This window comes from Apium graveolens, chromosome 4, assembly GCF_009905375.1.
Source record: "Apium graveolens cultivar Ventura chromosome 4, ASM990537v1, whole genome shotgun sequence".
Classification (NCBI taxonomy): Eukaryota; Viridiplantae; Streptophyta; class Magnoliopsida; order Apiales; family Apiaceae; genus Apium; species Apium graveolens.
In genome coordinates this window covers 274,040,955-274,057,023 of record NC_133650.1, presented here as the reverse complement: position 1 = coordinate 274,057,023, position 16,069 = coordinate 274,040,955, and the positions used below count along the sequence as shown (strand labels likewise).

The following is a 16,069-nucleotide window of genomic DNA, read 5'->3' as shown; positions in this document are numbered from 1 at the left end:
AGATAACTAATAAATAATTAGATAAATAATTAAATAATTAAATAATTAAATTAGAATTTATAAATTAATAAAATAATTTAGAAATTAATAATACTATTTTTCATAATTTAAAACTAATTTTTATTTACTTTTTAGAATTACTAAAAACTGATTTTAATATACTAAAATATAAATAATTAATTAATTAACTAAAAACACAAAAACATCAACAGGGTTTGGGTTATTAGGATTAAACCCGGGTCGAAACCGGGTTAGAAACCGGGTCGTCCCCAACCCAATCGGGTCGGGAAGAACAGCCGGCCGTTGCCCAGATTCCGGCCCGGCGGAAACTTCCGACGAAGCAAAAACGGCAATCAATCGGCCTCGTTTCTTCTGCTGCTTCGTTCCCTTTCGTTCCCAGGCCTCCCCTGTCGTGTTCCTCCTTCGTTTTATCCGTCCCCGCCGCCTAAACCACCGATAACAGCGGCGGCGGCGCCGCTTTTCCGGCGAGACAAAACCCGAAGCCAAACTCGACAAAACCGGTGTCAATCGACTCCAAAATCGACGATCTAAATATCTATACTAACATAATCATCAAATAATTACCAGAACTTTAAACCCGAATTCGAGAAATTAATCCGAAATTACGAAACACAAATTAATACCTCGGTTGATGATTTTGACGTGATAATCTGATAGAACAGACTTTGGGCTTCAAATCGGTTACTCACACTTCAATTTCTGTCACCGGAATCACCTTCAAAAGTCCGATTGATTCTGCTGCTGTTCTTCACAAAACCCTAACCCTAATCCCCTTTCTTTTTCTTTTTATTTTTTTCTTCTGATTTTTAATTATAATTAACTGATTTAATTAATAGTAATTCAGGTATTTATATTTATGAAAATAATACCCCTAAGTAAAATTAAGGGGCTAATTATACTCCTAATAAAAATATTTGGCCCCAATTTTTATAATTTTTGGGTATTAATAATGAATTTTTAAATATCCAATAAATACAAAATAAATACTAAAAATTCCCAAAAATTGTGAAAAATACAAAAATACAAAGAAAAATGATATATGATAATTTCATAATCATATAAAAATAAAAATGTGATTTTTGTGGGGTTTTTGGTACCCGAAGGGGTCCGGAAAAAGTCGTTTTTCGCGAAAAAGGTCAATTTGTAAAACGTCTAAGGGTTCAGAATAGCGATACGGTATAGGGCATTTTTGGCAAAATAGGGCCAATGATTTTGTTTGAAATACGGGCTTTTAAAACATAGTTTTGAGCTGTACAGGTTTTGATATAATATATATAACTGACGATAGAACGCTCAATAAATATCCAAAACACGTTTGGATCAAAACAACCAACACATAACACATAGCAGTTAGGGTTCAACGACTTAACACATTTAATCACATAATAATACACATAATTTATTATTATTATAATATAATACAAGCGTAATTCCTCGGTCGTTACATTACGTTACAATCATAATCATATTATAAAGAAATTCTTTCTTTTAAATTAAATATTTCAAATCAATAATCAATAATCAGATGATTCCCAGATCGGGTGGAGCATTGTCAAGAGGCGTCACTTAATAACCCTTTCTTACAGATAGAAATCTGTTGTTGACAGAATCATCCTTTCTCTCATATCGAAAATTCATATTCAATTACGTGTTTCATAAACACAAGAATCTCATGATTGTATTCATAATATTATTATTAAGGTTATGAAACAATTTCACTATACTAGGTTGTCTAACAAACGCCTTATGTTTATTTAAGTTCACCTAAATCTATCATCGCATGATAAACTAAGCATATATCACATATATCAACATGAATAAACATCAAGGTAGGCATGTTACATCATCTAGCACATTAGTCTAAGCAATATACATCTCTATGTATCACAAGAAGCATTTAAAATCAATTCAAACGATCAAAAACAGCTTTAAAACACTTCATGGAATATAAACAGTTCAAAACTTTTATATAAACTAAAATTGATCACTCCATTAGATCCGTCTCGGAAAAACGAATCCAACGGTATATTGCACGCCCAAAACGGAGTTACGAAACTCCCAGAAAATCAATTTTAAAATCAACAAACGGGCTGTAACGCATTACAGGAACGCGTTACAGGACCTGTATCGCATTCCCATGATGCGTTACACCCCTTTTAAGCCAATAAAGGGTGTAACGCATTCTACAAATGCGCAATAGTCCTTCCCTCGCGCGTGCGGCACACGCGCCTGACAGCAGCCGCCGCGCCTGACAGAACCTGTACCTTTGTCTGCCTTCTTTTCTTTGTCCGTGCATTGCTTTTATTTCCGTGCCATCTCAGACATCAATCAACAGCAGATGACAATAGATGTACAAATATATATACATATATATCTTTATTCAATTACGAATTTTAATTACAAGAACTTCAAAAATTCATAATAAAAAATCTATACATCACAAAATTATGAAAAAAATACCCAGACGATCTACAACACTTGTAGAACCCAGATCAACATTCAAAATTATTCTGAGAAACGATTTCTCATCAGACAAAATTAATCCATGATATAACTTGTAAAAATCATAATTAATTCATACAAGCACATAAAATTCTGAAATTTTTACCACAGATCTATATGCATACAACCTATGCTCTGATACCATTGTTGGATTTTTAACGCAGCGGGGCATGGCAAAACATTTTTACACATACAAAATCCAAATAAAAACATACAGATCATGAATAAAAATTCGAGGGATCGAATCTAACCTTTTAAAATAATTCGGAGACAACGATCAGAGATCCTTAGTAGTTGCTCCTCAAGTGTGAAGCACTCCACCGGTATCCACCAAGAAAACGATGTTAAGGAGGAGGAAGGAGGTGGAGAGAATTGGGTTTTCCAAACTTTTTGGGTTTTCGGGTTCGATGTGGGTTGGAATAAAATAGGGTATATAATAGTGTATTTATAGGCAAAATTTTCAGCTGAAAGTTTTCCATAAATAATATTATTATTATTATCCCATTTATTATTCTCATTAATAATTAAAACACCTTTTAATTATTAATCCTTTTTCTAAACACTTTAGAAATAATTCTCTCTCTTGATTTAATTTCCAAAAATTAAATCCTTAATTAATAATATTAAGAACTTTTCTTAATTAATTTATAATCAATTAAATCTCATTTAATCAATTATTAAATTTGCCAATTAATTATTTATTTCATAAATAAATAATTATTAGCCATTATTAATTAATTCCTCCACCATTAAATCATTCTCTTTTTATGGTGTGACCCTGTAGGTTCAATATTAAGCCGGTAGTAGAAATAAATAATAATAAAACTATTTTATCATTATTTATATAAATTCTCTAATTTATTAAATATGATTAATTAAATAATCACATTTATTCTACATCGTGAGTGATGCTTCTCAACATATCGCGACTATCCGGATAATATGAATTCACTGCTTAGAATACCAAGAACCTGTTAGTGAATAGTTACCGTACAATAAACTCCTTCTACCCTACAATGTTCCGATTAAATACAAGGCATGGATCTCGTGTCAAGCCTATCTAATTCAATCACTTGCTTACCAAGTACTATGCGTAGTTCTATGCAAATTAGAAACTCCTTTCTAATTTCATTCACTCTGGCCAGAGATTCCTGAACTAGCATAAGTGGATCAGCCTTGAACATTCGCTTCCTTCACTGGAAGGGGTAGATCCTTTATTGATCATACACTATCTTCGTGTACAAATTCCTATACCCAGAAGAGCCCTAATAATTATCCCTGGAGACTAAGAACTAAACCAAAACATAGTTCAGTGTACACAAGATGACTATGATGACCTCAAGTCTAAGGATACTTGTACAACTATCACTATGTGAACAACTGCTGACACGTGAGTGAACTCCATCAGTTGTTCAGCTGTGCGAGTCATGTTCAGTGAACTTATTCTATAATAAGCACCTACATACTAGCTATAGTGTCACCACACAAATGTCTATGAGAACAGACATCCTTCATAATGAAGCAAACATAGTATGTACCGATCTTTGCGGATTATTAATTACCAGTTAGTAATCCTATGACCAGGAACTATTTAAATTTAGAGTTATCATCTTTTTAGGTCTCACTATTATGATCTCATCATAATCCATAAAAAGTTGTACTCTAAACTATGGTATATCTTATTTAAACACTTAAATAGATAAAGCCCGTAATAAAAACAAAACAAGTCTTTTATTAATATCAATGAAATCAAAACAGATTACATAAAAGTTATTCCTAAATCCTCATACATGATTGGACTTAGGACATATTCCTTTCATTGTCATTGTTTGCTTTTGGTGAATTATCTATGAAAGATCGATTTTATTTTCAATTTGCTATGAGCTACTTTACTATGCAATATGATCATGCTTACAATTTCAAGTAATTAACTCAAGTTGCGAATTACATTAGTATGCATATAAGACTATGCTTATTAACTTAATTCAAATATGCACTTCAATTTTATAAGATTTTACAATATTACTGTACAATTATGTATAGTGTTGAAACTCACGAAGGGCTGATCACCCAATTACAAATTTTGCTAATTCATAAGTGCTATACATACTTGACGAATATAGTTGACAATAAAAGCGCTATGACGTCTATTAAGAAAAATACAATATTTACATACCTATATGACACTCTACGAATTTGTGTAAAACAACTTGGTGTGTTTCAAGAGGGAATAAGGCCTTTTAACCACCCTACGAGTGCATGCACCAACATATGTTGATGAAATAACGTATCTTGACGACAAGTTAACACATCTTAACAACAAAACTACACGTTCTGACGATAAAAAATGACAACGTATGTTAACGTTTGCAATTACGTTTGAAACAAGATTGTACATAGAGAATGTATGATAACAAGTAAGAGGTTTGACTTGGTGACAAGTTAGGACAAACCTTTTTTCCTAAGGAATTGTTCGAGTAAATTTTATGAGATAATCATGCGTGTGAGTATTTACAAAATATTATCGAAAATATATATATGTGACCTTGACAATAAAGTGCAACCGACACAATATGATCTAACCAAGCAAAATGATCAGGAGTTCAACAAAACGCAAAGTCAGGAATAATTACGATTCAAAGATATAGAAATTATGATTAATATCCAGCAAAATTAAATCGAATTCCCCCGCCTTAACGAAGAAACAGGGATTCATTGTAGCAAGGCAAAAACCAAAGTACGAAACAAGAAGTTCTTAATTGAAATAAAACAACGATACTAAATTACTCCTCATCAGGACTATCGTCTTTAGGGGACTTCATCTCTACATCTTCATTGGGGGTTTCAAACTCATCCAATGGGAAGGCATCATCAGGGAAGTCTTTGTTGTAAATCTTGACAGTCTCAAGCACATCCCAAGTCTCTGTGAAACTCCAATATAGTGTCAACTCTGGTTCTCATAATTTGCTGATGCACTATCTTCTCAGTATCAGAGCGCATGTCACGTTCAAGAGACTGAATTTTGGTCACAAATTCGTTAAACTCCTTCTGAAGATCGTTCATACTGGCTAGCCTCTCCTTGGCAAAGTTCTCTATAGCTTCCAACCTTTTGACACAAGACCTATGCTCCTCCTTGAGCTCTTTGGCCATTTGCATTTTGTGATTGTAGACTTCACGAGCAACCAAAACACTCTGAAGTGTCTACACGAAGCAAGAAGAAACATACGTCAATAAATATCAACAAAAAAAATATTGTACAAATAACAAGGAAAAGGGGAACGCATGTAAAAAAGGAAAAGTTAGGCTAACGTGGAAGGAGTAACCAGCTACGTTGTCAAGAATATCTTCAAGTTCCTTGGAAGAAAGTTCCTCCATTGATTGTGGTAGCACCATATCATCAAGTAATTGAGAAAAAGTACGAGGGTCAGCATGAATGAAATACCTTTGAGTCAGGAGTGGCATGGGGATATCAGAACTAATGGTGGTCACGGATGGGTTGAATCGAATCTTCTTGGTTAAACGGCTAATGGGAGGACTGAACAAGGGACTCGACAACATGGGGGCTTTGGATGACTCGGTTTCAGTAGATTTTTCCTCTCGAGATCTTTTATTGAACAAATCCTTGCCAGAAATCAAAAGGGGCTTAATGACAGGGGGCTTAAATTCTACAATTAAAAAACAAGGCTCAATCCAAGATATCAAAAGAGTCCAAACAGATAAGACCAATAAAAGATATGTCATGAAAGAAAGGAAACGACATATACCTTTGGCATACTTCCGTCCTGTGCTCATTCTAGCATCCTGATCACTTTTAGGGCTTTCTAGAGTCTCATAATATAAGCTTTGGACCGACTGAGACGACTTGACGGCAGCAGAGACGACTAGTTTACCCCTAGTTCTGTGTGCAATGTTCTTGGACCCAGCTTTTTTCAAAGTACTACTTTCACCTTTTTGCAACTTCTTCAAATTGGCGACAAACTCCTCAACATCAACAGCTCCAGCATTACGAATGGGCCGTCCAAGACAATTAGGCCAAATTCTCTCACCAGGAGCAAGGGCTCGAATTTTCTCCACAATAATCTTAGCTGAAGTGAGGTTCTAATTGGGCTCAAAGTCAAGGTCTGAAATAAAAAAAGAAAAATAATAAACACAATTACAAGGAGTCCTATCAAAATAGATGCGATTAGCAAGGGACTAAATTATAGATTAGTAATTAAAACGACGCTACCATGAAAGTGATTTATACAAACACATACGCACACAACATGGAACAGTTGTCAAAGGCAATCAAAAATGACAATAATGAAAGTGATTCATTATTGAAATAGATCCACAAACTTTCAAGTTGACATGCAATAAAAAATGATAAATATACAAGGAAAATGAAGGGAACTGAATAAAACCTGAGTTATTCCAATGATCAAGCAAGAAGGCAGCATCATCGCCAAGGGACTTCTTTTCAACAAAAAAATAATCTTTTTTTCAGTTTCATTGACGGTGTCATTATTCAATATCAAAGGGTCGTCTGTGTTCCTGTTACTAAAGTCAATCCTACAGTTGCTGAACTTTTTCAAAGAATAACATTGTTTCACAACCTCGACATCAATTCATAATTGATGTTTTGAATCAATAGCATCTAGACAGGCTAGAGTTCTTCATGCAAAGGGCATCAGGGGGAAACATTGAGGGTTTTTAAGACCTCAGACACAAACTTAGAAAAGGGGAAAGTGAGACCAACATCAAAAGGGTAATAGTAGAAGCATATCCATCCAGCTTTGTAGAATTTAGCACGAATTGAAGGATCAGGGATGATGGCGACAACGTCGGAGTGGAACAACATCTTGGCATCTTCAAACTTTTCTGGCTTTATGAAAATTTGAAGGCTGTCTTTGGAGTCGAGTAATCCAGTGGCAACCCAATCGGTATTCTCGGCTTGGGTATCAATAGGAGCAGGGCTACGAGAGCTGGAACTCTTGGTGTTCTTTTTCGTCATTGTAGGGTTTCGAAGAGGAGATTTGAAGTATGAGTTGTTGGAGGGTTTTTTGGGAGAAAATAATACAGCGAACTAGATTAGAGCATCATATATAAGGAATATAAGAAGTTATAGATAAACATTGTGAAGGGTTTCTTCATAAGTGAACAGCCTATGCATGTATATCATAAAGTTGTTCACACACTTATGAAGGGAAGTTGAATCATCAGTCTATGCACGCAGGGATGTATTATAATGATACATAATTATCTGATTATATGATTACGTGAGAAGAGATTTTATTAATTAAAATTGTATAATTAAGAAAATCTGGGGCTATTATTATGTATGGAAATTCAGACATGACAATATGAGATCACGGCGTTGCCATGACGAGATGCCAAGACGGGAAGAGTGGATAGCTGTCCTAAACGACGTCGACAAAAGAAGCAGACATCTGAGAGTAGGACTCAGTCCAACCATTTCCGAATAACAGGGAGGAGGAATAGATAAACATATCTCCATGACTAACAACAACAATTTGAATGAGAAAAAAGAAGGAGAAGTTAGAGAAAAAGATGGAAGACTAAAAAGATAAGAAGAAGAATCTGAGAAAAGCAAGAACACAACAACAACAAAACCCTACACAAAGACCCAGTTCGAGCTCTTCCAAGAAGAGAAAGAAAACAAACAATATAACCTGATGTCTAAACCTACAAACACCGGCAAGACCATCTGAAATGTTGATTTTATCTACTCGTGCAAATCTTATTCATGTATGATAAATTGAATCTCTTGTAATCTATACCTTACATATTAGTGGATCATATTTCGGTGGGGTACACACAATCCCAATCGTGATTTTTTCTCGTTCTCGGGTTTTCCGCGTCACCAATTGTTCATGTCTAATTTACTTATTTTGCACTTATTTAGTTACTATACTATAAATATACACAATCTATCTTTAGCATTTAACCTCACTAAATTTGGTAAAAACAGTATTTGCCGAGAAATAAAGGTCTTGTGCTTTCCATGTATGTTTGTTTGACTAATTTTGTTTTCTGCTGAATTTGAAGGCATTAAATAAGTTAAAATGTTTAGACAGACCAATCTTTACGTTTTGTGGTTTCCCATCTCAATGTAATCTTGAAAGCAAGCATCTCGGCAACATTAAACTAAAGACGAAGTACAATGCGATTCATGATTAATCAATAACCAAACTGCGACCACAACACACAAACAAAGAAACCCTACTTACTTATTGGGTCCAGCACAAAGAATTTACCTCACTGACTTTGGTTAGTCTTTGGTAACCGGTAAGCTCCGTAAAAGAGATGTACAATTAGAACTGAAGAAAAAACAAGTCTAAATGCAACAATGGTGGCCGTACATATAAGTCTTCCAGTGATCATACGATCATATAATTTATATTATATGTTTGTGAAAATTTGGCCTATCGTAATTCAAGGACATAATTCCAACCTGTCGCCTTGCCCCCATCGTTTTTTTTTCTTCTCGTTGCTTTTTCTTTTTTTAGTCCTCGATGACTTGTTTTGTTTGCTCTTTTTCTTATCCATGACTTGAGGATTCAATAATACACAACATACATTTGATAAAAAGTCAGAAATATTATGGGTAATAAATTCTATTCACTTTGCTCGCGAGTGGCGATTAACAATACTCGATGTTCGACATTCACTACAGATATGTTTGTTGTCTGTATTTAAATTTTTGTAATCGACCATTGCTTAACAAAGATAAAACAAATTGGCATTGTGAAAATTTAATGGACTTTTAATTTGTTCACTTGAAAATGTGGAAGAGTGGTTAGATTGTTTTCGAAAGAGTTGTTGTAAAGTTTGATATTAGCATCCAAATGGTGTTAGTTAGTTGGACTTGTTGAATAATACATTTTGTCAAAAACAGTAAAGGAGCTCGCCCTGAATTTCCCTCCAAAATTACCGACTTGTCTTCTTGGGTGAGTAAGGGTGGATTAAAAGAGTGAAGTTGAAGTCACATTATATAAATACATGCTCAAAGGAAAGTGCAAAGCTAGCAATAGCTAGCTACGGTGTTTCTTTAAACAATGAGACAGCGAACTCTCACCTTTTCTTCTACTTCTCCCTTATCATTAACTTCCCCCTTCTTTTGAGAATGCCTTCCCATACTCCTCTGTAGCTTCTTCACTCCACCCCTCCTACTGCAAGTCTGCAACACTCTTCTCTCAGAATAACACAATTATTATAGCTTCTTCTCTTCTTGCAGACCTTATTTAACAATGGAGTTAGACTTAGAACAGCCATTGCCAACACCAGCTTTATATTACACTTGCCAACATTCTGAGAATACTTCTTGCATTTTTGACATTGAGTCTCAACACATGCCTTCAAACACCCTCGATATCGATCCTTCTTTTCGCCAACAAGCAATCTGTTTTATAATGAACTTGTCGTCTCACGGGGACTTGGATCCATTTCTCTCATACCTTGCTATCAATTACCTTGATCGCTTTCTCTCCAACCAACCCATTCAGGTACGCACGCCAACCAGACCATGGATATTGAATTTATGTGATGATTAATGAATGTGATGTATTAAGTATATGATTAATGAAATGATGTACATTATGTAGGATGAGAAACCATGGATCTTCAAGTTAGTATCAGTTTCTTGCATTTCCTTAGCTCTAAAGATTACCAAAACAGAGGTACATGTAACTAACATTTAGGCCTGTTTTTACGATTCTTTGTAAAAAATGCTACTACTACGTGCAAAATATGGCAAATGTTATCTAGTAATTTACTTGATACATGAGAGTGTATGTAAATTTATGTGACAGACCCTTGCTTAAGAACAATTGTGTTTTGGTGGCAGCATGATTGCAAGTTTATGTTCGATAAAGAAACAATCGGGCGAATGGAGTTGTTAATTTTGGGTGCGCTTAAATGGCGAATGCGGCCAGTCACTCCCTTCTCATTCGCTAATGTCTTTGTTTCATTCTTTGAGGTTCAAGACCCACCATTGAGGAGGGTACTTACATCCCGTGCTACTGAAATTATCTTTAAATCTCAGCGTGGTACTTTAATTGAACCCTCATTACCATCTTCCTAAAACAAGTTCACATATATCATTCTTGCGGACTTACAAAGTTGCTTTTAATTAATGAATCAGAATTCAAGATTTTGGAGTTCAGGCCATCGGTAGTTGCAGCATCAGCTGTCCTCTATGCTGCTCATGAACTGTTTCCTTCACAATTTTCACGTCTGCAGCAAGCCATATTGACTTGTTCCTATGTGGATAAGGTACAAATATATGTTGCATTATTTGCTACGCCTCCCAATACTAGCTAGTAACCTGAACTTGAGACAACACTATGGTGTCATGTTGAGTTACCGATTTTCCAAAAATCTTGGAAGGTCACGAGAAAGTCTTAATTAGATCATATATTTGATATTTAAACACTTTCGTTTTCAACTACTGATGTCGCTCCAAATTTTTATAAATTAAAAATGTTATTTACGTTTGCAGATAAATTTGGAGAAATGTAACAGTATAATGCAAGACATAGCTGCAAAAGGGTATAATTCAGTATTTGACAAGGTCTCCGACATGCCGGTGAATGTACTTAGCCAGCAACAATGGTCAAGTTGTTCAGGCCTAACAAGCACCGGATCCGTAGAAATGAGAGACTGTAAGCGCCGGAAAGTTGATAGTCACGGAAGTGACGAAACGTCTCAGATTCAGCAGTGTTAATTTAATCAGGTCCAGAGAGATGGAAAGAGACAGATCAGGATGAATGAACAAGCAGATAATGAATGGTGATAACAAAAAGAGAAATCTTATATGTAGTCACCCAAAGAGAGACAATGGCAATAATGAGGGAAAGGGAAAACACTACATGTTTTGTGTGGTCTATAAAATAACTAAAAATTTATTTTTCTACTTCATGTGGGAGGGGCCAAAAGAGAGACAAAACCAAAATATGGTGCAGTTCTCAATTTGTATTATTCGCATTGCCTGTTTTTCTTGTTGGTATTAATTTCCCCTGGCTTCTGCAGGCCAATAACTAATAATTAGAAATCGGTATGTTTTGCAGCTGGCCTTCAAATGCTTCTCTTCTCATAGATATGGATATTTCAATTTGTTGGATGCAATCAGGGAATTATCTAGTAAAGGTTGCCAGTGTCTCCACTCTCCCATAATATCAAATTTTATATTTTTTATTATTAATTTTTTTAAAAATATATGAATGTGACCCCTCAAAATTCAAAAATATGAAGGTGTCTTTTCTAAATTTGTCAAATGTCACCTTAAAATAAAATTTATGGATCTGTCCCGGATGCATATAAAGAATTTATAATACAAATTATGATGCGAAAGAAGAGGAGTAAAAGTAAACAAAAAAGATGGAATGCAATATTTAGTCGAAAGATTTACATGGGATGCCAAGAGATAGTTATGTATTCCTTCCCTGCAACTGAATTGTACAACTGAGCTATATCTTAAATTTTTATATATAAAATGCCAAAACGAAATATTTTTAATGCTTAACATGATCAAATGGTCACGGAGACATGGATTTAATTTTTTGATCCTACATGTTTTTTTAGAAAACAAACTCGGACTCCTCGAATGAAAAGATAAAAACATGCATAGCTAAGTCTTGACAAAGGGAATAAAATAGCGCTGTTAATTTAACAGAGAGTTTTTAGGAGCAAAAGGCAAAGGAATGAAAGATACATGTAACTTGGTAGACCAACTTCTTGTGCATAATTGTTTAGTAAAGCCCACCAAATCTTGGCCCGTGACTGCGTCTTTGTACAACGTTATAATTTATTGATCATGTCGGAAACTCGGAGATGCCAGCCCATTGTCTGTAGGTTAATTAGTGCCTTTGTTATTTTGCCCTTTTTTTTATTTGTTCATATATGCACCGCCAACAAGTAAACAAATAACGGATAGTAATTGTAGTGTCCTCGTTTGGGACAGTTATACTCATGCGAAGTTAAGTTTGTATCATAGACCTTATTGTGTGGTACTAATTCATCTATTCGTGTCGCAAACTAGCAGTTTATACGGGCATTTAGACGTGCCTACTGTGTAAACGTACCAGCAAGTACTCAGAAACAATTGGAAACATTTGAAGCTAAGCCAAACACATAGAATAACATCTGCAGTGAAACTGTATCGATATATTGGAGTAATTCCCAGAATCACCAGTATATAATATAGACGTCTGCACTGCCACTGGTAATTTACAACTTTTGAAGCTCAGAGAGAATGTGATTCTTCCATGTATATATAGTTAAAAAAACTGTTGAGAAACTCACTAACAAGTAAAGCAACGTAGAGGCAAGTGTATAAAGAATTTAACAAGTTTAGGCCAAGACCACAGTTAACAAAACAAAACATGCAGGTAAACAAAATCAGTAACTGAAATAACGAAGAGAGAAAGAAAGATGTACCCGAAACCATAGCTTTCAACAGTGACTGAAATAAAGGTTTACAGATACAAAATGCCAAGAAAATAATCACAGCTGAGTCACCAGGCCTTGCTCGAAGTCCTGGCTGCTCTTGAAGAGATTATTGCCCCCTACCTGCTGCGTTTGGGATGTGCGCAATATCTCCACCAGGATAAAACAGCTCGGAGTTTATGTTAACAGCAGCAACAAAATCTCCACTTCGACCAGCACCTCAGTCGCCGGAAAATATCAGCACTTCAGGACTTATGGGAGAGAAATGCAGAGAGGTTGAAGAGAAGAGATGAGAATGTAGTGTGTTGTATTCATTCAGTTTAGCCTCTATTTATAGGAGAGGAAAAATGAAACTGTCCACACACTTAATGTCTGAATTAAACTGCTCCATTAATGAAAAAATCAAAACTGATCAGATTTTGAATTCATAAATGAAAAAATCAAAACTGAACAGTTTTTGAATTTAAATTATTTGTAACAGCTTTTCACATTAACACCCACATTATTATCAGAACTTAAGTTAAGATCTGATTCGACTCATCAGTACTTAAGTTCTGATTCGACTCATCAGTACTTAAGTTCTGATTCTGATATCAGAACTTGTTAAGTTCTGATTTTATTCATCAGTTCTTAAGTTCTGATTCTTATATCAGAACTTGTTACAGATCAGATTATTTGCAGGTTCAATATATTTAGACTACTTAGCCTATTTCAGAACCCAGCCCAATAATCCAATCACCGATAAATAAATTCGAATTAAAATAATTCTCAAATAAATAAAATCCTCGCCCAGGTCGCCTCGCGTACGCGAGACGCCGAGACATTCGCCCAAATCGCCCTTCGACCCGGTCCGGTCCGGTCCGGTCCGGTGCGTGGCGGGGCGGGGCGCGCGTGTGCGCGCGCGTGAAGCACACAACAACACAATGGACCATCACACACCTTAGTAGTTGTATACTACTCATGTGGGTAATACCATATAAAGCACACAACCCCCTTTATTTATTTCAATGTGGGACAAACATTCTCAAATTTTCCAAGCTTTTCCAAGCTACTTTCATCTCTCATTTCATATGGATTTCATTAAGAAAATTCTTAAAACCATACATGAAAATTTAAGTTCAAATATCATTGAACAATTTCCAATCATTAGATTTTAGGATTAACATCAAGAACATAATTAAATTAAGCTCTAAAATCCTAATTTTCTAACAATCCCCCACAAATCCATACAGAAATGTGATCAATTTCCCATCATGACTTGTTTTTCAGAGTCGGTACCCTTCCGGGTTTGAACCCTCCTAATTCCTCTACTTCAATGGCTATCGGACTCAGATGGAATGTTTCACCTTGAATCTTAATCCGTTTAGTATAACCATATTCCATAGACGACGACAAGTCAAAGGTTATGGTGCCAATCTACGGCTTTGAGACATTAATGGTCATGTCTCGATCCTGTTCGTCGAATGCTTCAAGGATTAACCCTATCCTCTAATTGCGACCACACAATTACATTCGCTTAGCTGGGCATCTCCAGAGATATACTGCCTCTATCTCGTCAAATGACTTGATCCCATTCAGAGTTTCAACACTCTTGCTTTTTCTGGCAGTGTCAGTACCTTCTAGGTTTACAGGGGATAGATTCAGATACTGTAGTATCATCTATGTAGCAAAGGTACTACCAACTCATCCTTACAGCTTGTTATTACCCATTGAATACACTTCAAGGGATCTCCTCTCATGTGTATTGGGTTCCCACTGTTGATGAATTATGATGGGTTGACAATCCCATCCCCAACCTTGACTTAAGGACCACTGCAGGTTCCAGTCCTTTAGTAAGAGGATCAGCTATATTATTCTGAGTTCCTATGAACTCTATAGCTATGATCCTATCAGTCACTAAACCCCTTATAGACTTGAGTCTAACTTGGATGTGTCTCTTAGTTTTAGCATTATGCTTTTTACTGCTAATCTTGTCGATAGTTGTTCGACTATCACAGTGAATAGCAATAGCAGGAAGCGGTCTGCTTACTACAGGTATTGCAGACATAAGTCCGTGTAACCATTCAGCCTCCGTCCCTGTGGCATCAAGTGCACACAACTCAGCCTCAAAAGTAGACCGAGTAACAATAGTCTGTCTGCTTGACTTCCAGGATATTGCTCCACCAGCCAAGGTGAACATGTATCCAGTCACTCCATTGGAACCAGACTTCTTAGCTATCCAACTTGCATCACTGTACCCTTCAAGCACACCAGGAAATCTCCTGTAGTGTAAACTAAGGTACATTGTGCCTTTTAGATATCTAAGTACTCTATCAAGAGCATCCCAATGAGTTCTGTTTGGACAGCTTGTATATCTCGCCAATTTAGACACAGAATATGAAATATCTGGTCTAGTACAGTTAGCAAGATACTGCAAGCTCCCAATAATCTGAGAATACCTTAACTGAGACACAGGCACTCCTGAAGTATTCTTGACAAGGGCAACTTTCGAATCATAAGGTGTACTAGCGATTCTACACTGTGAATAACCATATTTCTCAAGTATAGATTTCTCTATATAATGAGATTGAGTCAAGGTTATTCCTTCAGTGGATTGAATCAATTTGATTCCAAGAATCACACTTGCCTCACCCATATCCTTCATTTCAAAATGCCTTTTCAAGAATTCTTTAGTCTCGTTAATAACTCAATATTGGTTCCAAACAATAAAATATCATCCACATATAGGCACAAGATAACACACTCATTACCTTTAACTTTAGTGTAGACACACTTATCACTTTCATTAATCTTATAACTGAAAGGCAATATAGTTTCATCAAACTTTTTATGCCAATCTCTGGGAGCTTGTTTCAAGCCATAGATGGACTTGATCAACTTACATACTTTCCTTTCATTGCCTGATGCAATAAATCCATCAGGCTGATCCATATAAATCTCTTCCTCAAGTTCACCATGAAGAAAAGCCGTCTTTACATCCATCTGATGAATGATAAGACCATGGACTGAAGCCAATGCTATAAGCATTCAGATTGTTACCATTCTTGCAACTGGAGAGTATGTATCAAAATAATCAATTCCTTCCTTTTGCTTAAAACCC

The 16,069-nt window shown here is 35.7% G+C and overlaps 1 protein-coding gene across 2 annotated transcripts; it reads left to right on the top strand.

The window, feature by feature from the left end:
- The first annotated feature begins 9,547 nt into the window (after positions 1-9,547).
- LOC141717151 (putative cyclin-D6-1) lies at positions 9,548-11,649 on the top strand. Of its 2 annotated transcripts, XM_074519259.1 has the most exons (5): positions 9,548-10,028; positions 10,128-10,202; positions 10,370-10,571; positions 10,667-10,797; positions 11,024-11,649. In XM_074519259.1, the coding sequence occupies exons 1-5, from the start codon at positions 9,774-9,776 to the stop codon at positions 11,246-11,248; spliced, it is 888 nt and encodes a 295-aa protein (XP_074375360.1). In that variant the 5' UTR covers positions 9,548-9,773; the 3' UTR covers positions 11,249-11,649. The 2 variants fall into 2 exon arrangements, with proteins under 2 accessions (XP_074375360.1, XP_074375361.1); XM_074519260.1 differs by lacking the exon at positions 10,128-10,202.
- Positions 11,650-16,069: the final 4,420 nt, after the last annotated feature.

Bases quoted from the DNA above. Each gene is read 5' to 3' on its own strand.
- LOC141717151 (XM_074519259.1), top strand. From the start codon at position 9,774: ATGGAGTTAGACTTAGAACAGCCATTGCCAACACCAGCTTTATATTAC. The intron at 10,029-10,127 runs GTACGCACGCCA...TACATTATGTAG, and splicing joins TCTCCAACCAACCCATTCAG to GATGAGAAACCATGGATCTT. The intron at 10,203-10,369 runs GTACATGTAACT...TTTTGGTGGCAG, and splicing joins TAAAGATTACCAAAACAGAG to CATGATTGCAAGTTTATGTT.